Genomic DNA, 20,371 nt, shown 5'->3' with positions numbered 1-20,371 from the left:
AGAGAGTGCATGGATGCATAACTTGTGTTGATAACCAGAGGCATTCTGAGGCACACCATATACAGACTCCTAACTAGCTTACCTGTGGAAGATAAGTACATGACAGCAAACTGATCTCTGCGTTTCAGGATTTCTCTTCTGGAGTTCCTAAGATGCAAAGGCAACTCTAGGGAATAAACAGCATGTACTTGAAGTTCACAGCAGCCACTAAAATGGGGAGGGCAGAGAAATAATAAAAAGGGACCTACCAGCATAGAGGTGAGAAACATGGACAGGAAACAACAAAATGAGATTCAAGCCGGAAAATAAACCCAAGCCTCTGAGATATCATCTTGAAGCACAGCTATGCACAGGGAGAAACGTAGAAAGCAGTAACTCCGAAAGCACGGCTCAGGTTGGGGATGCAAAGGGTAGGAGGTGGTATTTTACAAGCTCCACCCACAAAATAAACTCCACCCACTTCAATCACCAAAATGAGGTGCCACTCACAGTAGACTACAGATATTCATTATATGATCATGTACGTCACTTTGCTCCACTGGAATCCCTGACCTCACGTCCCCCTCAGTATGACTTCAGTATGCCCATAGGCTCTACTCCAGGGGTTCTCAAAACGGGGAGGCGTGACCCCTCAGGGGGTCGTCAGGTTATTACGTGGGGGGTTGTGAGTTTTCAGCCTCCACCCCCAAACCCACTTCACCTCCAACACTTATAATAGTGTAAAATATAAAAAAAAAATGGTTTTAATTTATAAGGAGGGTCACACTCAGAGGCTTGCTGTGTGAAAGGGGTCACCAGTACAAAAGTTTGAGAACCACTGATCTACTACATCTTTGGGCTTTGCCCTCTGATTGCAGGGGAAGAATGCTGGTGGTATCTCCCAAATGCCACCCATTTGTGACATCAAAATGAGACAGAGACATCATTTGCAGGGAATTGTGCAGATCTGTGATCCTCCCTCTCCTTTCTTCCACGAGCAATGAAATACTTAATGATGTTGAAATTTAAATTCTCATCACTGGGCATCTTACGTTATCGCCTCCCTGATATGAATGAGGAAATTCACACCTCTCGGAGCTGTTGTTCCAGGCTCTCTTGCAGAATCATTTGTATATCGGTAACACTCAATTTTCATTTTCGAGTTTAGAGGTGCCAGTAGGGTGTACATTGGCATACTGGCTGTTTCCAAGCCCTAGCTGAAAACACCTAGCAGCTATAATGGAAAGTAAATCAGACCTGAGTTAGCAAAGAGACTTGATTGCAAAATAACCCAAGGCACTTTTGAGCTGTGTACACGAAAGTATCGTGTCCTGGACTGGGGAGGAATAGTCCTTCTTCAGACGGCTCTGGTACAACCACATGTGGAACATTAAATTCGGTTCTAGTCACCCCATCAGGGTGTATTATCTTTTCCTCAGCATCTCCATGGGGCTGAGGGAACCAATGGGCGGTTTGATCCCACTCTGCCCCTTATCAATAGGTTCAGCTGCCTTTGCCGTTCATAGTGGTGTTTCCAGAGACAATTTACAAGTTGGTTTAGATGGGAGGAGCCCATCCTTAGGGAAGGACTTTCCTGGACCATTGACGTCAGGAAGAACCAGATCCCCTTGTAGGCTGTCTCAACAAAGAGGCCGAGAACAGACTGGGCCACATTAGAAGTGGTTCCTCCTGGTCCTGCACGAAGCAAATGGAAAGAGAGCAGTTTGAGAAGCCCAAAGCACTGTTGCCCACGCTCTACCTATTCTATGGAGAGGGGACTCCGTTTCCAAGGGTGCCACCCAGTGCCTTTCACACCAAGGTGCTGTCCTCCTGGCATGGCGGGCACAGGTCTCTCCCCATCAGCCACGCTGCCTCCAGAGATAGTAGAGCACCTACCGAGGTCCTGGAAATAAGGTCAATTTCAGACAGCGCCCCTCACCCCCTAGTTAGTGTCGCTCTTGATCCACCAGCAGAGCAAACGCTGGGGATGCAAACAGTGGCTCTCAAATACTATTGATGTAATCTAGGAAATTACTGCATTCAAACAGCCAATGCTGATATAAGGGTATGTTTCTCCCATGTGTTCTTTAGCACCCGTGCTGCCTCCTCCAATCAAGTGGGGCTATCAAGGGACAACTCTAATATTTCCCCTCCCCCATCTTTGCACCATTGGATGGCTGGGCACAGCTCTCAAGACTCTCTGTTGGTGGTCTAAGCTTCCTGACTCACCTGCACCTAGACTTCAGCCAACCTCTGGGAAAGTGCTCCATGAGCGAGGCGCACTCATGCACCTGTGTGGAACCAGATAGGCAAGCATGCACACAGGCACGCATGTTCACACACAGGAAGTCACACAGATCTTTGCAAACACACACAAGCACACTCATATACAGATGCAGCAGAACCTGGGGATTAAGAGGGGCATTCTGATTTTCTACACTGCAGCGAGGAGATAAGTTAATAATCAGCAAATGCTTACACTACACCCAAATAAAGTCCATAGTGCAGCAAGAGACGTCTGAAATTGTGACCGCTCCACACAGTTGTGTTGCAACCCTTTGTTATGGTGCATTACGGTGCCTTTAAGAGAAAGCTGGGAACAATTCAGCCTCCTTTCCAGAAGGAAGGGGGCAGTTCTCTTGGGAGTGAAGCCACAGCCAAAACCAGCCAGATGTTGCTGGCAGCTGATGGTCACCAGTGGGGAGCACAGGAGGCTGTTCTGGGGTACTAGGAACCCTAATGGGGAGAATCAGGGCCAACTGTTCACCATCCAAGGAGAGGTCTATTTCACAGAACACTGCCTGACAAACAGACATTCCCCAGCTAAACAGTCACCTGCTAAGAACCGAAATGCAGCTGTATCATTTTCCCTGCCCCAAGATCTGCTCCCCCTGAAGCCAATGCACCCACCCACACACACACGTCCCCTGCCATAATTCCCTCCTTCAAGAAGAGCTGCCATTGAAATCCATTATCAAGAGTCCTGCATTTATGGATGTAAGCAGTGTCAGGATGAGCTCCATCCTGACATCTGGTGGTGAGGTGTGGCAAGTTGTGGAAAAGAACTTCAGGGGCCGATCTCATTTGCATAGGCACACCCACCCCGCCTAGAATGAGGCCATAGCTGCCCAAATGGTCACTTTGGCTGCTGTGGGATCCCCAGTGTCTCTGTTATTGGGGCAGGAAGAATAAATTGTTATTACCCTGATTATGGGAACTGTGCTGGGAACTGTACTTGGTGAATCCCTCCATAATAACAAAAGGCCATCAACTAAGTAGCACTCGCTAGGCAAGGGTCATGGGTTCCAAAACTCTGTGAATTGAGAGAGGCTGGGGACAAGTATTAATACTTGGTGGCATGGGCCCCTTGGTGAGGGCCTTACATGCTAATTGCACTTCCTCCTCTCTCCACTGTGGAATATCAGAGCTAATTTTGATTCCATTAGGAGTCTAGTTACAGGCTGCTGAGCTCACTTTGGGCTAATGGTATACCAGCACTGAGGCTCCCCTACTACAAGCTGAATTCACCAAAGAGCTGAACTGACTAAGAGCTGAAATCACTGAGTGTTGTGTTACGTAGTGGGGGAGCCTGAAGATATATTGTGGAGCAGTTTGCGGGACGGCTGGAGTGCCTTGTGGACAGGCTGGTGGAGCAGTTTGTGGGATGGCGGGACCTGCTTTTGGGACGTGGAGCGGAGCAGTTCGTGGACCAGCTGGTGGAGCAGTTTGTGGGGCAGCGGAGCCGAGCCGAGTGAAGCAGTTCGTGGGGCAGCTGGTGGAGCGGAGCAAAGGCCTATGGAGTTGTGGGGTGGTCAGCTTCAGATCATGTAAGGTGCCCCTTACCTCTCTTCCCCCTCTCCCCCCAGGCTGGGAGGTAAAGCTCTGCAGATAAACTTTCGAACTCTGGGGCTCCCCTGACCAGGGAAAGAGACTTTTGGGTCATTGGACTTTTGGGACTTTGGGACTTTGGACTCAAGAACCAAAGGGAAAGAGCATGCCCCAATTTGCTTGGGGTGGGTTTTTGCTCATGGGTTGTGTTACGAATCCTGTTGGTGGTGTTTCCCCAACATAATGCCACATTGTTTCTCTCTGTTATTAAAAGGCTTTTGCTACACTCAGACTATGGGCTTGGGAGAGGGGAAGTATTGCCTCTTGGAGGCACCCAGCGGGGGTGGTATATATTTGTCCCAGGTCACTGGGTGGGGGCTCAGGCTGGTTTGCATTGTGTTATTGGAATGAATCCCCTAGATATTGAACCCGGCCCTTGTTGCTGCCAACTCCGACGGGCAGAAGGGTTACATGCTTTTTCTAATAAAGCTGGGGAAATAATGGTTCACCGGTGGAGTAACACAGCTGGTCGCCCAATTGCTTTGGTCCACAAGGCAAGAGATATTGGGGTCATTCATGATATTTCCCAGGAATTTGCTTTTTTCCATATCATCTTATCTGCTAGCAATTCTGACAGTGCCACAAAGTGCAGAAGCTTATTTTTGAATATGCTGCATCTTCTTCCCCTTCCCCCAGACTCATACCCTTAATAAAAGCCTTCTAGATTTTGAGATCAAGTGGTAACACACACACGGCTTCCAAAACCATGACAGCTCTAGAGTTGAGTGTTCCTGGTATTTCTTTCCAGCCTGAATCAAGGGACACAACAAGTAGTGAAATCTCAGTGAGAGAGCACAGTGCAAATCTCCCATAGAACATGCTATATCTACTCTGCCTCACAAAATGGCAGCTGTGCACACAGATAGGCTGATGCCTTAGAAGTTCAGCAGCACAGTACCAAGTCACAAAGCTATATCCCCAACAATTCCACACAGCTCAGTGCAGGCCTTTCGCTTCCTTTCCCCAAGATGTCCAACATCCCATTAGATGAGGATGAATTCTGTCTGATCTCACCTCCCTGGGGACTCCTGTCTTCCTGAAACACCACATCTGCCCTAAATTCGTAAGCAGGGAAAAGAGACTAATGACATCATCTATCACCCCAATGCACTAATTAAGTTAAACTAAAAAATCCTAGCCAAAAATCTTGGCAATGTCCTTCCAGCCTCAGTTCCTACCAAAATTGTAACTTAGTCCACAATGTTGCTATTTGGGCTTCCATACAACTGAAAACAGGCTTGGTCTTTCCTTATGCAGTGAAAACTATAATTGGATATACTGGCCACGCCTTGTTGAAGTGACAGACAGATTTGTGGTAGATTCACATTTCTTATCCTAAACTCTCTATCCCTCCTACGAGGTTTTGGTTTTTTTGTTGGGGGTTGTTGCTCACTATATCCCAGAAGCTAGCTGCGTGATTGGCTCACATCTTCCATGCGTCCATCAACAGTCATCCTGAATACTGGCCAGGAGATGTCGCAAAGTCCACAAAAGATTCACGAGCTGGGATTCCCTGCCAGTGCTTTCCCCTATGGCAGAACATCATTCCTAGCCCTCTGCACTAGTTTGGGTGGAGAAGGGCTGTCAAGGTGTCTCTGCTTCAGGGTGGATGTGATGTGGTGAATCATCTATTGCGCTGCCCCAAAAAGTAGGGAGACAGACTGAGATGGAGAGCAGTCAGAAGGGGCCTCATCATAAAGATCTCAGTCGTAGCAGTAGAAGAGGTGTCTGTACGCAGGGGCATGTAGGTAATGGAGACATCTGCTGACAGTTGGCCTTTGTGATTCTGTAACAGACATTTGCTCTGCTAGGGACAGTGGCAGAGAGGGCCCCAGAAGAAAGAATATGGCAAAGTCTTGGACATCTGTTCTCCCCATGCTCGGGTGGCTGACTGGACAGGAGATGAACCTGTTGGAACAGGACATAGGTTCAGGAGACCAACAGATACCTGGACTACACAGGCTGTGAGGGTGCAAAGAGCAATGTGGATCTGGGAGGACAGGCAAATTGGGGTTGGTTGTGGCACCTGCTGGCAAAGTGGTGGGACTGTGAACAGCTACGGTGGAACAACGGAGGGGGTGGAGACTGAGTCACCTGGTACAGCCCCTTCACAAGTAGTTATACCATAACTCCCCCAGATACGCTACCCCCTACAACTGCTGTGCCCGGTGCTCCAAAAGGAGGCTGGTATAGAGACTTCCTGGATGCCAGATCAGCGATGCATTGTCTGGGTTTTCAAACACCCATCATTTTCTCCACTGAAATGCTCATTCACACAGGCATCTAGGAGAGAGTCTTAACAACACTGCGGTGGCTCTCTGACAGGATCCTGCAATGTTGCCAAGCAGTTCATCCTTACCCTCCCACTCAGGACTCTGCATTTTTAAAATTTCTTCTTAGTGTTGCCTAAGAAGGTGCCCCATCTAATGCCGGGGGCGGGGGGGGGGGGGGAGGGTAGAAGAGAAAGAAAGGAGAGATTTATTTTTAAGATCAGATGGAAAAGAAGGGTCTGACCTCTTTCCAGGGATTGCTGAGGCAATTCACAATCTCATAAGCCTCTTAATTTTTTATGCAAGAACGCAAAACAGAACAGATGCAGCTCTCTCTACTCACCCCATCTTCCCAAACTATTAGATTCACTTTTCAGAGTAGGTGGCCTCTGAGCTAATGTAACATACGAGTCTCCCCAGGTGGACCAGGCAGGAGTAATGGTAAAGTTCCCATTGATTTCAATGGCAGCAGAGCTGAGCCAACATGAGTGCTTGAAAATTGCACACGCTAAATTCTGGTGCATATTCCTGCCCTGCTCCAGCTGGGAGATTCTTAAGTTGCCTTAGAGAAGAGCCATGCAAAGACTTTTGGAACTGGAGGTCTGGAGAGAGAATTTCAAATATAATCAGTTCAAACTCTTGGTTTCCAAGAATTATCCTAAATTCACAGCCTTGTTTTACTGGTTGTTTTGTAATGACCCTGTAGATTGATTTCAGCTCTGGGAGTCCTCATCAAGAGCACTCACATTTACCTTACCTGTTGCATCGTTGGTTTGCAGCTAGGACATTTCACCCCATCAATGAGCTGACTTTGTCCATGCGTCCTAGTCACTGGTTAATTAAGCAGACTGAAAGAACCCTTTCAATGGATCTCTGGGCTCCCTCTTTGATTAAATACAACTCACTGGACATTCCACAGCAGTAATATTTATATTAATAGTAATTTGCACTGGAAAATCCTACACAGATGAATGGAAAATGAAAATCTCTATAGATTTTTTGGAACAATCCTATAAAATTCAGTGGAGAACAGTAGCCCTGCTACTGCATTCTTTAGCAGATTGCAAAACAAAACAAAAAACCCGAGAAACCCAATGGAAAGGATTTCATTGTCTATTAAATTCCATTGGTTTTCAATGTCATTTTTGTAGTTCTGTACTAACTTCATATGGAATCCTATTGGTAACATCTCTATTAAATTCTATGGGATTTTTCCATAAGGGTCTTTCCATAGATTTCAAAGTACTTTCAAATATGGACTCTCATACCACCACTGCAATGTAGGGAAGTATTACTCTCTCTCTGTCACAAATGGGGGAAACTAAGGGACAGTAAGGTTACAAGACTTGCTCGAGGCCACACAAAATCCGTGCCAAAAACAGGAACTGAATGAAGGTCACCTACCTCCCAGGCCCGTGCTTGAACCACCAGACCAGCCTTTCGCCCATATACAGGAACAGTAACTGAGTCTTTTCAGAAATCCAAGTAATCGATTGGGCCTTTAAATGGCACCATGCCGGGGATGACAGCAGAGGTCTGGCCATGGGTCCCACACGCCACTAAAATCCTTTAAATGAATCAAAATGCTCAATTCTAGGAAATGGAAAATTGGCCCTTTTGCTCTGGATGCCAGAAATCAGGCTTCCCGGGCCCACCTCTTGCAACCTGCCACCTTGGAAGGGGGTGAATGCTGCCACACATGCTGATAAGTTATAGGCCTTTTCCTTGCACATGATCCACTCCAGGGACTGCAATCAGAGGACCCTGACCTTGTTGTTAAAGTGCTCTCAGACTGACAACTTCATAAGAATCCTTCTGAACAAAAGATTTGCTCAGCCCTTTGGAATTTACCAGAGATTCAGGCGAGAAAGGACCACCAAGTCACCCAGTCTGATCTCCCGTATATCACAGGCTACTATAGTTCACCCAGATTCCTCTTTGTTGAGCCTAATGACTTCGGTCCTCAGGAGAGCACACTGTTGTGTATCACAGGCAGAGAACAGCTGATACGGAGGTGCCTGAGGCCCTTATGAGGGGAGGGAATTGATTGGAGGAGACATGGCCAAATGATGCTATGAGGTGATCCACGCCCCATGTTGCAGAGGAAGGCAAAACCCCTCAAGGGTCCCTGCCAGTCTGACCTTCCCAACCCCAATTCTGGTGATCAGTGTGACCCTAAGTATGTGAGCAAGAACCAGCCATGCACCTAAGTAGATCTCTACACTGCAGGTGGAGGTGATATTGCAGCTTGGACAGACATACCCATGCTAGCTGTAATCTACCTAGCACAGCTAAAACTAGCAGTATGGGCTCCAGTGAGGGCTAGCAACAAGTGGAACAACCCATGCCACTGCATCCTCACTGCTAGTTTTAGCTGTGCTAGGTAGATTGCAGCTTGTGCAGTTATGTCTGCCTGAGCAGCAATCACAGACAACATATCCAACAAAAGAGGCTTCTGTGCACCACCTCAGCGCACTGGTCCACCCTCTCTGGTGTCCGGTCTCCAGCTGTGACCAACTGCTGATAGCTCAATTGTGTAAAAATCCTTCTTGTCCCCTGTAGGCAACCATATATAGCACCTTGCATAAAGTCACAGCTGACACTGTTCCAGAGGAAAGGAATTTTAATTACCATTCTGCCCACTTCTTATAGCACCAGCTCTGACCACAACCGACCCAAGTTAACATCTAAGTCCCGCCATGGGGATCAGGATCCTGCTGCCTGGGGAGGCCGGGAATGAGAAGCCGAACACTAGCGGTGCTGGACTGTAGTTCCTCCTTGCACTAGAAATGTGATTTCCAGGATGTGAATCCAGCTGCCTTCACAAACTGGGAGCTTCCCAACCCTCTGGCCAGCTTAGCTGTAAATTCACCCAAATGACATATTTTTGCAGTGGTTGCTCATATCTTAGCAGGATCTAAAGCAGCGAGGCCACCTTGTGACTACCAGCAGCAATTGCACCTTTCCTGTTTGTTTTTCATTAAACACCCAATTGGGATATCCTGAGCAGCCCTAGCGAGAGCTCACAGTAAGGACTCAGGGGACTGAATCATGTAGCAATGTATTCAAGGATTCAGCTACAATCCAGAAATTGCTGGGAGCCTGGGCTCAACTTCTTGTGTGTTCCTGCTTTGGAACACATGACGTGAGAAGAGCAAAAAGAGCACCTGACCTCTGGGGCCAGGGACACATTAGGATCTGCACCCACCCTGAATATTTACATGGGAACTTACTGCTTAAAGATACCACCTAAACAATACTCACAGAGAACGATTACTTTTAAATTGGGCTGCACAGCTTTGCCTGGGCTCCCCAGTTCTGTCCTCCTAATACATCAGTTACTAGCTGCTATTCCAGTCCTAGGGTCCCAATGCAGATCTGCTAATGCACCTCCATGCTGGCCTGCAGCATCCCCTGCTACTCCAGTTCTCCCTCCCATCTGCCCTGCAAAGCACCTGAGCTGCAGAAACCTCCAGACCTGCCCGAACACCATAGTCCTGACCTGCAAAAACTTCCTTAGTCCTAAAATCAACCCCCTCCCCGGGAAAAAACACAGACCCTCTGCCAATGCATTACTCTACTCCTGCTCTTGCTGCATCTCCTGCTCTTCCAGTCCTGCATCCCCACACAGCTTGGCCAGCACACCTCACTCCTGCCTTGCAGCAGCCTCTGCTCTTGGGTTTTAGAGTCACGGATCTGAGCTCCTACATTCCTTTGGATTTACCAGCACTGTTCAGCGCCTGATGAAGGAGGAGGCATCTGTGTGGCCCTCCTTGGGATGGTTGTTATAGGTTGGATGTAAGTGCCACCCTTCCTTTAAGATAATTGTAAGAAACATTTAAGCTCCTATATGGAGCCAGGTAGCTGAAACAGAGGCCTCCATCTGCAACACAGGCACAAGGCATTTGTGGGTGGATAGGTTTTGCTGGGTATTGTTTTGAGAAGGTTTGTGTGTCTGTTGAAGAGAGGCAAAAAGGCAGAGAAGTAAGGAGAATCACAGCAAAGACAGAGTCAGGATAAACACTGGGAATGTGGCCCTGAACAAAAGCTGAGAGAGTTTTGGGCTAAGTGCTGACAAGAGGCTTGGAACTGAGAGTAAAGACACAATCTCTTATTTAATTCCTACTGTGGTCAGAGAAACTGGACTTTATACATTCCTTGTAAATAAACAGGAATGCCTGACTCCATCATCGGTTTATCCTAATAACCACTTGGGTCAAAAAGGAGTAACAGTATATAATATTTCTCTAATTCTGGGAGGTGAGTGAGGGGAAGTCATAACTAATTCGGTGTGGACTTTCCTCTTTAGACTAGCCACACACACACCCATCACCACCTGGGACTTGGCTTCTTGGGCCAGCAGAATACCCATCACCCCTGCCCAGAGAGGTGGTCCTGGTAGATTGGACTCCATGTAGTTCTGGAATCAAGCAGCACCTTTAGCAGCAAGGACTCCTGGTGTGGAGGGGAGAGTTCCCTTACAAAAAAACCACAAGACACAAAACTGAGGCAGATCCACTCAGGACTGATAAGATAAAGGATTTAATGGAATGAACGGAGAGGTCCTCAAAGTCCATGTTGGAGAATAGCCTCTGTGACCCTTTGACCATCTCCACTCCAGGGCTGAGTATCTCCTGTCCCACCCACTGGAGCGCTGGGGACTCTCAGCTGTTTGAATCAGCTCCTGTGTGTGCTCCCCAGGAGACAATTAAGGTGCATCGCTGACTCCACACTGTCCCTGGAGACCCTTCTATGGCAGCCCCTGCTGAGCCCATCAAATCCTCCAGCGGAAGAGAGATCAGCTCACAAGTCCTGCTCCCCCCAGCAAGTGGAGTATCCTTGAGTCATCCGACAGTTAGAAGGGATGTATCAAACAATCCGGGGGGCCATGGTGGCCCTAACAATGGGACTCTAGCTCTGTCAGCATCAGGAGGCCAGGTCTGGTGGAAGGAATGGGCTGCCCCGCACGCAGACTGAAAGGTAAATCCTCATCTGGGCAGACCAACTGGCGGAATCTCTGAAAGACAAAGTAGGATGTTGAACAAGGATGAAGGGATGGATCTGGCTCACCCACAGCCTCCTCCCTAAAACCTCACCCCCACCAAACAGCCCCTTTCTAAGTAGCCTTCCAGCAAGGGCAGCATGGAGGGGAGAGGCAGGGAGGAATTTGGTAATCATGACTGTGGACTGCATTTGGCCTGAGGCCTGCACTTGGTCTCCTATCAGCACTTCCCACAAAGTGGTTTTCCTACGGCATTTGACAAGTGATGGAGAGCCAATAACTGCGAGCAGTCGTGAGCTGGAGCAGGTTCACACCAGTTCGCTGGTCGCGGGACAACCGGTTCTAAAAGGGCTTCTAAATTTAACAACCGGCCAAAAGTGGCCCTGGAGCACCCACGGGGAAAATTTGGTGGGTGCAGAGCCCCCACCGGCAGCTCCCCTCCCTGCCCCAAGCCCCAGCTCACCTCCACTCTGCTAGTTACGCTCCACCCCACTCTGCTTCTCCACCCCACCCCCGGCTTCCCGCAAATCAGCTGTTCGTGCAGGAAGCCTGGGAAGGCTGAGAAGCAAGCGGTGGCTTTGTGCTCAGGCCCAGAGAGGTGGAGTTGAGCTGGGGCGGGGAGCGGTTCCCCGACGGGCCCCCGGGTTACCTGCTGTGGCATGGACAGCCCTCCTCGCGCCCCCCACCCCAGCTCCCCTTCTCTCCGTCTCCCTGGGCCTGAGCACGAAGCCACCACTTGCTTCTCAGTCCTCCCAGGCTTCCCATGCAAACAGCTGATTTGCGGGAAGCCGGGGGGGGGGAACGGGGGGGAGAAGCAGAGCAGAGCAGCACATTCAGGGGAGGAGGCGGAGCAGAGGTGAGCTGAGGGCGGGCACGGGGTGGGAGCTGTCAGTGGGGGCTCTGCTCCCACCAAATTTTCCCCATGGGGACTCCAGCCCCAGAGCACCCATGGAGTCGGTGCCTAAGGCACCACTTTTGATGTGATCAGTGTGAGTAGCGGCTGCTCTCCCTGCTCCCCCACTAGCTACGCTACCGCACCCCGAGGAGCCAGAGGGACCTGCCCAATGCTTCCCGGGAGCTGCCCAAGGTAAGCACCGCTGGGACTCCCCACCTCGCCCCCCGGACGGTCCCTCCGGCTCTTAGAGGCGGTGTGGGCACCCACTACTGTGGCCCATGAGACCCTCCTGCCCACTTCTGGGGGCAGTCAGGGGACAGGGGAGGGGGATGGATGGAGCAGAGGTCCCTGGGGTGGGGGCATCAAGGAACACAGGAGGTTGGATGGGACAGGAGTCCTGGGGGGCGGGCCACGACCCCCTTGTGGGGTGAGGAGGGAACCAGTTGTTAAGATTTTGGCAGCTCATCACTGACTGCAAGGCACAGGAAGGCAGCTAGTTCTGCGTAGCCCTCCAGCCAGCTTGAATTCAATAAAGCCACTAATTCTTTACAGTAATAGACTGAGCTTCTTAACTTAATTCTACGCTCCTGTTTATTAACCTACAACACACCAATCACACCTCAAGAGGCTGTCACTTCAATATGCCAGTGATCTGTAAGGCCCTCCATCAGCCCCTGTGTGGCCCAGACCCCACTCCCGAAGCAGCAGACTCACCTCTCTCAGGGAGCCCTTGATCATGGAGAGTTTGTAGACAATCCAGAGAGGGATGCAGACCATAGATGAGAGGGCCAGCAGCCAGCCCAGGGTGTCTCCCCACCAGGGGTACACGTACTTCTTGTTGTAGGTCAGAGGGGTATATTTAATCAGAGAAAACAGGAAGGTAGCCTGGGGAGATGGAAGAAGCCAAGAAGAGAGGAAGTGGGGAAGCAATGCCATTAGCCAACATGATCTGCCTTTTGACTTCACACCCACTGCAGGACTTCCTTGGGACAGACAGCCCGCAAGGGGCAACAATCAGAGCATCCATCAGACCCACTTTGGTGCTGCTGTCCCTTCAATTAGTGTTTGTTATCTCAGCCAAGAGCTCTTCCGAGCAGGTGATCTATTCCCTCCCCCAGTTATTCCATCCCCACTCACGGATGTCCATGGTGATCAGACAGACCACACACAGCAGCAGGGTTAAAGCCTTTGGCTTCCAAATCACAGGCCACTTGAGCTAAAGCGGGAGTCTACTCACGAGGGGTATATTTACATGGCCAGCAGAAACCTGCGGCAGACAGTCTCAGAGCCTGGGTCTACAGATTCAGGCTCATTTGATAGCATGAGAAATAGCTGTGCATATGTTCAGGACTGGCCTGGAGTTCAGGTTCTGAGGCAGAGCCTGAGCTCCACCCCAAGTGTCTACATAGCTTTTTTTTAGCTGCATAGCATGAGCCTGCATCTGCAGACCCTGGCTCTGAGACTTGCTGCCACAGGTTTCTGCTGGCCGTGGAGATGTACCAGAGCTGCCAGTAGCAATAGGGTTCTTACCTTTTATGGATCAGCTGCTGGAGGACAACGTGATGTCCACACAGAGCCAGTGAGCCATTACAACCTTGCCCGCTCCATAGGAAAATGCTTACTACCTACTCAATATGTCCCCAACACAGTGGCCCCAGAGCTAGCCATTTCCCCCACTCCCACAACAACCTAAACCAGCCCCACTCCTCTCTCAGACCCCCAGACCAAAGGCCTCCAAGCTCTCACCATGCAGACAGCTGGCGTGATGAAGAGCCAGCAGTATTTGATAATAGGCCATGGCCTGTAACCAATCATGTCTTCAATGTTATCATAGAAACGATCAGCACCTGAGAAAGACAGGGAAGGAGAGCCTGTTAATAAAAGGGAACAAGGAGCAACAGGGTCTGCATGGCCCAGAGAGGATACTGACTGACAGGAAGACCCATGTGGAGAGGAGGGAGCTCAGAAATGGGGCATTATGGGTAATACAGATAAGCGCAAACAAGGGAAATTTGTTAGGGTCACAGACTTCCTTGCTGGCATGAGGCAGCTTCTCCAGCTAGCTCCCCCAGGGCTCTGCTGTAAGGAAGCTCCCACCATCTAAGTCCCAGGGCACTGAAGTGAGGACACGTTGTGTTACTGTCTGTAAAAGGTTCCAATGTACCAGGTTTACTAAGGGGATCTGGGCCTGGTGCTCTTGGGGATAACAGAGAGACCAGCCCCAGTGAGTGGACAAGAGTCCACACAGGGATTTGGAGTCAGTGAAAGCTGCTGGCCGCCAGGCCCATACTCACCATACACCCAGGCAATACAAAGTGTTTCAAAGATGGCAACGAAGAGCAGGCACATGCCACTGGCAGCATAGTAATCGAAGAGCTGGAAGATGTACATCCCACCCTGGGAGGGGCCAAGCAGGGAGAAGAAATCTAACTAAGGGACAGGTCAAGCCATTCAGCTAGAGAAAGAATCAACTCAGGTCTTTGGCACCTTCCTGCCCCACCCTCTCCTGGCAGACCCTGATGACAAGCATTCCCCTTATAAGCCCAACCTGGTCAAAACCCGGATCAGCACTGGGGACATCTGTGGAAATCCTGTTCTCCCCAGATCCCATCCCTGCTCTGTCTGCAGCCTGTCATTTCCAGGAGAGGATAAGTCACTGTTAGGGTGACCAGATAGCAAGCGTGAAAAATTGAAACATGGTGTGTGGAGGGGGTGGGGGGGTAATAGGAGCCCATATTTTAAAAAGCCCCAAATATCGGGACTGTCTCTATAAACTTGGGACATATGGTCACCCTAGTCACTGTCCAGGAGCGCAGGGTTATTTTTAGGACAATCTGAAAAAATAAGCCCGGTAGCGGGAAATGGGAAGAGAGACCCACAGGCCTATCTCTCTGATGTTCAAAAATCAACCCAGACTCCAAATTTGCACCCAGATATAACTGAGTGCAATTTTGCAGGCACAAATCGTTGGGGACCCAAATTTTAGCTGGCTTAGTTGCCTAATTCTACAAGCGCTGCTACAACACGGGCCTGCAATTAATTCCAGGCGCAAAACTGCAGCTGCAAAATCAGGTGCAGATTTTCAAATATCAGAGAGAGAGAAAAACACACTGGAGTCACCTCCTCCCACTGCCAAAAAGGGAACCTGGTCCCAAATCTGATCTCAGACCAATTTTCATACCGACAGAATTCTATTCACTTCCATGGGGCTAATCATGCAAATGGACGTGAGGTCAGAACCAGGCCCAGCAGCTAGCTGTACACATAGTGCTCATGAGGGTCCCATCAAGTAGGGAAGAAAGGGATAAAGATGCTCCAATAGCCTTCAAATGAGACAGGGATAGGGCTTGGTTTGCATGAAACTCTGAAAAGTCCTGATCTCCAAAACACTCTCTCACAGGCCAGCACAGAGCAATGGTCCACGAGAGTTTAGGACAGGCAATGAAAACTGCAATATCCAGTTGAAAGAATTTTTAGCGAGGCAGAATGTAAAACGCTGCACTGGAATTGGGCCACAACACTGCAGAGCAGCTCTTGTAAAATACACCCCGGAATCCTTACTGACCACTCGGGCCAGGGCTTCACTTTAAAACCCGCCCCAGAACTGGCAACTCCAACCGCACAGTGCCCACTAGTACCAGGCTGAGAAAGAGGGCAGAGCACCACGTACTGAATCAGTAACACCACTGTTTGCAGCACCTGGGGTGCGCCTCAGAGGTCTCCCATCTGAGCACTGACCCAACACTTATTAGCTTAGGAGAGCACAGACTGCAGCCCCAGGTGGAATTGCTCCTAATCCAGCCATAGGGTCTAGAGTCCTCTTTCTGCCCAGAGGAATTTCAGTCAGACGTGACCAGAGCACCCCACAGACTGTGAGCTACAGGAGGATGGACGGAGGGACTCCTGTCTCTGAGCTCTACCTCTGTGAGCATGACCAGTCCTACAAGGTAGGAGAGGATGGAGACAAGCAAGATGAGGGTCTCACGGCGGTTTTGCTTCCGGAAGATGGTGGGGTACATGTCAACAACAGCTGTCACCAGGCTCTCCACACAGACAAACTAGGAAGAAGAAAATTCACACACCTGTCAGCACGCTCCTACTATGCCAGCTGGCTGGTCTTCATTGCACCACGGCCTCTTGCTCACAGGACAGGTTTCCCTCAGCCAAGAGATACTGCACACATTCAACATTGAGAGCTAGCCCCAGCCATGCCACAGCTGTCCTGGGAACTTCCATGGGCGTCCATGCCTCAATCCCTTACTAAGGACGTGCTGCTGGAAACCAGTGCCAGGCCATTTCCCAATCCCTCACTAGGCATGCTGCTGAAACCATGGCTCTGACTCCAGAAGGTATTGCTGGAAACTAGCATCATGGTTCACAGGACATCTGCTCAGACCCTTTCCCACACAACCACAGAATGGGCTGCAGCTCTTCCCTATGCTGTATGGTCTGGATGGAAGGAGGAAGCTCGCAGGGAGCATGACATTTTTTATTATCATAGCTCACAGATGCTCCAGCTGAGATTGGGGCCCCATTGTGCCAGGCACTGGACAAACACATAACGGGACAGCTCCTGCACCAGAGAGTTTACGCTCCAAATAGACCAGATAGGCAATTGAGGTGAAGTGACTGGCCCAAGGTCACACAGCAGGTCAGTAGCAGAATAGAACCCAGATCACCTGAATCCCCGTCAAGTGCCCTGTCCACTGGGCCCATCTGTATATCTGAGCCCATACTAGATTAAATGAGAGCTGACTGGATGCAGGGGCGCTCTACTCTGTCTAGACAGGGGAACGTGCTTTGCTACCTCAGAACTTGTACCCAGGTCTTTCCCTCACCACCTGGCCATTTATCAAGTGGAATGTACTAGCTGTCAGTTTGAAGGGAAGCTGGTCAGACAAGAAGGAAGCACTCGTGTCCTGTCTGTGCGTCTGTACCTGGCTGTCCAGTCCCAGCAAAACAACCATCAGGAAGAAGCAGCAGGCCCAGAGTGGGGAGAAAGGCAGCATGACAACAGCTCGAGGGTATGCGATAAATGCCAGGCCAGGCCCTGTGAGAAGAGGGTCATTTATAGAAGATGGTAGGGGCCAAATCTAGAAGCCATCAGCTGTATCATCGCCCTGCCAGGCTGTGAGGAAGAGGCCACCAAAGCAGAATCAGGGAGACTAGCAGCTCAGAACTGGTCTATGGCACCCACCCATCTGCAAAACACACCCCACCTTCCCCAGTAAATTCACTCCTGGCACTAGGAACCACCATTCAAGAAACAGTGGCTCCATTGCTGGGTGAGGAAGATCAGAGGGACCAGAGCAGGCTACGGCTTTACTGCCAGGAGTGGGGGCAGACAAGCCACAGCAGGCTGTGGGCTCCACCTTCATGGCTAGGGCTGGGAGCTGGTGGATTGTTAATGTCCCTGCAGAGCAAACAGATCTTAAGGTTTCATGCCAAAGATCCACACGCCGTAACCAGAAGAGCTGAGTTGACCCTTCTGAGATTTGAACCTGGGGTTGCAATTAATCTCATTTCATTGTGGTTCATTGTACATCTTAGGGGGTCAGCACCTTTGGGACACCCCTCAGTCACTCTGTTCTCTGCTCTGCTCTCTTAACAGGAGCTCTTTCGTCAGAGGCAATGCAGAAAAGGAATCCAGGGTCAGTGTCAGGTGACCAGAGATTGCCCCACATTAGCAATGGCCCACCCTATCCTGCACTCTGCTCTTCCTGCACACCGAGCCTACTCACCTGACTCAGCTACCTCAGAAATAGGCACGCCTTGTTCCTGTGCCATAAAGCCCAAGATGGAAAAGATTGCAAAGCCAGCCACAAAACTCGTACCACTGTTCAAAAAACACAGCGCAATGCAGTCCCTGGGAAGGAGAAAAGATGAACATCAGTGTGGGGGAACCAGCCAGCCAATCAGAAAAGAGCATCAGCATGGCAGGGGAGGGGGAGAAGCCAATCAAAAACAAGCATCAGTGAGGCACAGCAGCCAATGAGATGAAAGCGCCCACATAGAAACACGCACATACACCTATATTAATAATTTCTATGCAGATGTTTGAGCAGATGTCTTGACAGTGTGCGGCTGTGGATTCATCCAGGGATAAATATAGGACATGTGCATCTTCACATCATAACACTGATGCTGCTTCTTCATCCCACATACTGACAGCCTCATAATGTCACAAAATAAAGCCTAAAATAAATTCAGAACTCTTTATTTATTAACATCAACCTGTCTCTCTCTATCTCAGGTACAGCTGGCCCTCCATTACTACAGTGTCTGTGTCCCTAACAATCTTTATTTATCCTCAACACCCTTGTGAGGTCGGTATTCTGTTCATTTTATAAATGGGGAATGGAGGCACACAGAGACTAAGCAACTTGCCCAAAGTCATACAGTGAGTCTGCAACAGAACAGGGAATGGAACCCAGGTCTCCCATATCCCAGACTAGCACCCTAACCACCAGGCCATCCTACTTCTTATAGCAATTGCCATACAGAATCAGACCAGTGTATCCTATCTAATGTACTTGTGGATAGTCTCATTACTTATAAAAATGCCTGATTTTTTTTTTTTTAACCCTAGTAAACTTCTGCCCCCAAGAATATCTTGCAGCAATGAGTTCCACATGTTACGCACATTAGGGTTTTTGCAATTTTGTTGTATCAATTTTAAATTCATTGCCTTTCAGTGCCATTGGCTGTCCCCTGGTTATGAGACATGGTAAAGAGAAGCACCCAATTCACTTCCTCTAAACTATTCATTTTGTATACCTCTATCATGTCTTCTTTTATTCATCAAATCTTTAAACTAAACAATCCCAATCTTTTCAGTCTCCCTATATACTCAAGTCTCCCCAGGCCTCTAGTCATTCTCACGGTCTCTGAAGCACTATGTTTCTGTTTTACCTTTTAGAGATGAAGAGAGCAGAACTGAACACTACATTCCAGGAAAGGCCATACATTGATTTCTATTAATGTATGGAATTTAATATATTCAGTATTATCATCTATCCATTCTTTACATAATTTGTAGCCAAGAATTCAAGACATTAAGTATATTTAGGATATAGAGGTGAAATGTAAGCATTACTTAACGTCGTAACACAGGGCCTATAGGCCTGTAAGATATTCAGTTTAGTGACACAAGGCCTTAGTCCTGAAACAGATTGGCATAACTAGTTGACTGACAGATAAAGGTGGTACCAGCAAAGGGGATGATTACAGTAAAAGATGTGTTAAGTGCTGACGGCCTGGAAACTATGCAGCAATAGAGCCGGTTAACACTGCAAGATGCCCAATAGTGACATTTTGGGGGATTCTTTAATAACCTCAAGTTTCTATAGTAACTCATTAACACAGATGTTAATGAGAATAAAGGGAAATAGCCTATAGGAAATTGGGCATCTCTAAATTAGTGGGATGTGGAAGTATAAAAAAGGGATTGAATCCCTTATGCATATATATATATATATGGGCTTTAGTAGGCGTAAGCATAACTCAGGATAAACGGGTGTTGACTGGCCTGAGTGCTGTGGAGGGACACACATGGGAAGATGCCAGGATGACAACTCCAGGTGACTATGATGGTGATGAAGATGACCACTGACACTCCAGGGTCTGCCAAAAGGAGATGTGATGCTAGTCAAAAGGCTAAACACTTTGCACTCTCTGTCTGCTATTGTATTTCAGTGTTTGGGGGATTGGTTTATCTTTTCAGTGGATTTGTTAATAAAGGGACTTGTGATAAATTGCAATTGTTTCTCATGTGCTTCTAGGGTCTCTGATTCTAACGGGACTGATAATAGCAGCCCTCTGGAGACTGAACCTATATTGACCACTATGTGCTAACAGATTAATAAATAATATGAATGAATCCATCCATCAATAAGCTAATCAAGCTAATGATGGATTTGCTTTTCAGACCCCCTGCACAATGAGTAGTTGTCTTCACTGATCCATCCACAACACCACCCAGCTGTTTTTCCAGAGAAGTTACAGTTAATTTAGGACACACAAGGTGAGAATAGTGCAAATTATTCATTTCTACACAAATTACTTTGCATATGTCAACATTGAACAGCATCTGCCATCACGCTGGTCAATCACCTGGCTTGGTTATGTCCCTCTGACATTCCTCACCATCTTCTCTAGCTTTGACTGACCTAAATCATCTCTCTGTCCACCCCATTTTCCAAATCATTAATGACTATATGGAACAACACTGGTCCTGGTAAGGATCTATAGGGCATCCTGCTGTTATTTTTTTGCCACGTTGAAAATTGACTGTTTATTTCTATGTAAGCCCCAGGCTTGCAGAATGTAGGACAGACC

At 48.8% G+C, this 20,371-nt stretch overlaps 1 protein-coding gene across 2 annotated transcripts in view; it reads right to left on the bottom strand.

Moving 5' to 3' along the window:
• Nucleotides 1-11,034: 11,034 nt before the first annotated feature.
• LOC144259301 (sodium- and chloride-dependent GABA transporter 2) overlaps nucleotides 11,035-20,371 on the bottom strand; it is a 54,193-nt gene continuing 44,856 nt past the window's right edge. For both annotated transcript variants that reach the window (XM_077807508.1, XM_077807509.1), the window contains 7 exons: nucleotides 17,776-17,900; nucleotides 16,972-17,084; nucleotides 15,955-16,092; nucleotides 14,329-14,431; nucleotides 13,781-13,881; nucleotides 12,749-12,919; nucleotides 11,035-11,154 (listed from right to left, as the gene is read on the bottom strand). In XM_077807508.1, the coding sequence (XP_077663634.1) occupies nucleotides 11,035-11,154; nucleotides 12,749-12,919; nucleotides 13,781-13,881; nucleotides 14,329-14,431; nucleotides 15,955-16,092; nucleotides 16,972-17,084; nucleotides 17,776-17,900 (871 nt within the window). The remainder of the gene's footprint in view (nucleotides 11,155-12,748; nucleotides 12,920-13,780; nucleotides 13,882-14,328; nucleotides 14,432-15,954; nucleotides 16,093-16,971; nucleotides 17,085-17,775; nucleotides 17,901-20,371) is intronic.

This window comes from Eretmochelys imbricata, chromosome 1, assembly GCF_965152235.1.
Source record: "Eretmochelys imbricata isolate rEreImb1 chromosome 1, rEreImb1.hap1, whole genome shotgun sequence".
Taxonomy (NCBI): Eukaryota; Metazoa; Chordata; order Testudines; family Cheloniidae; genus Eretmochelys; species Eretmochelys imbricata.
The sequence above is the reverse complement of the archived record's forward strand: the minus strand, read 5'-3'. Positions and strand labels throughout refer to the sequence as shown.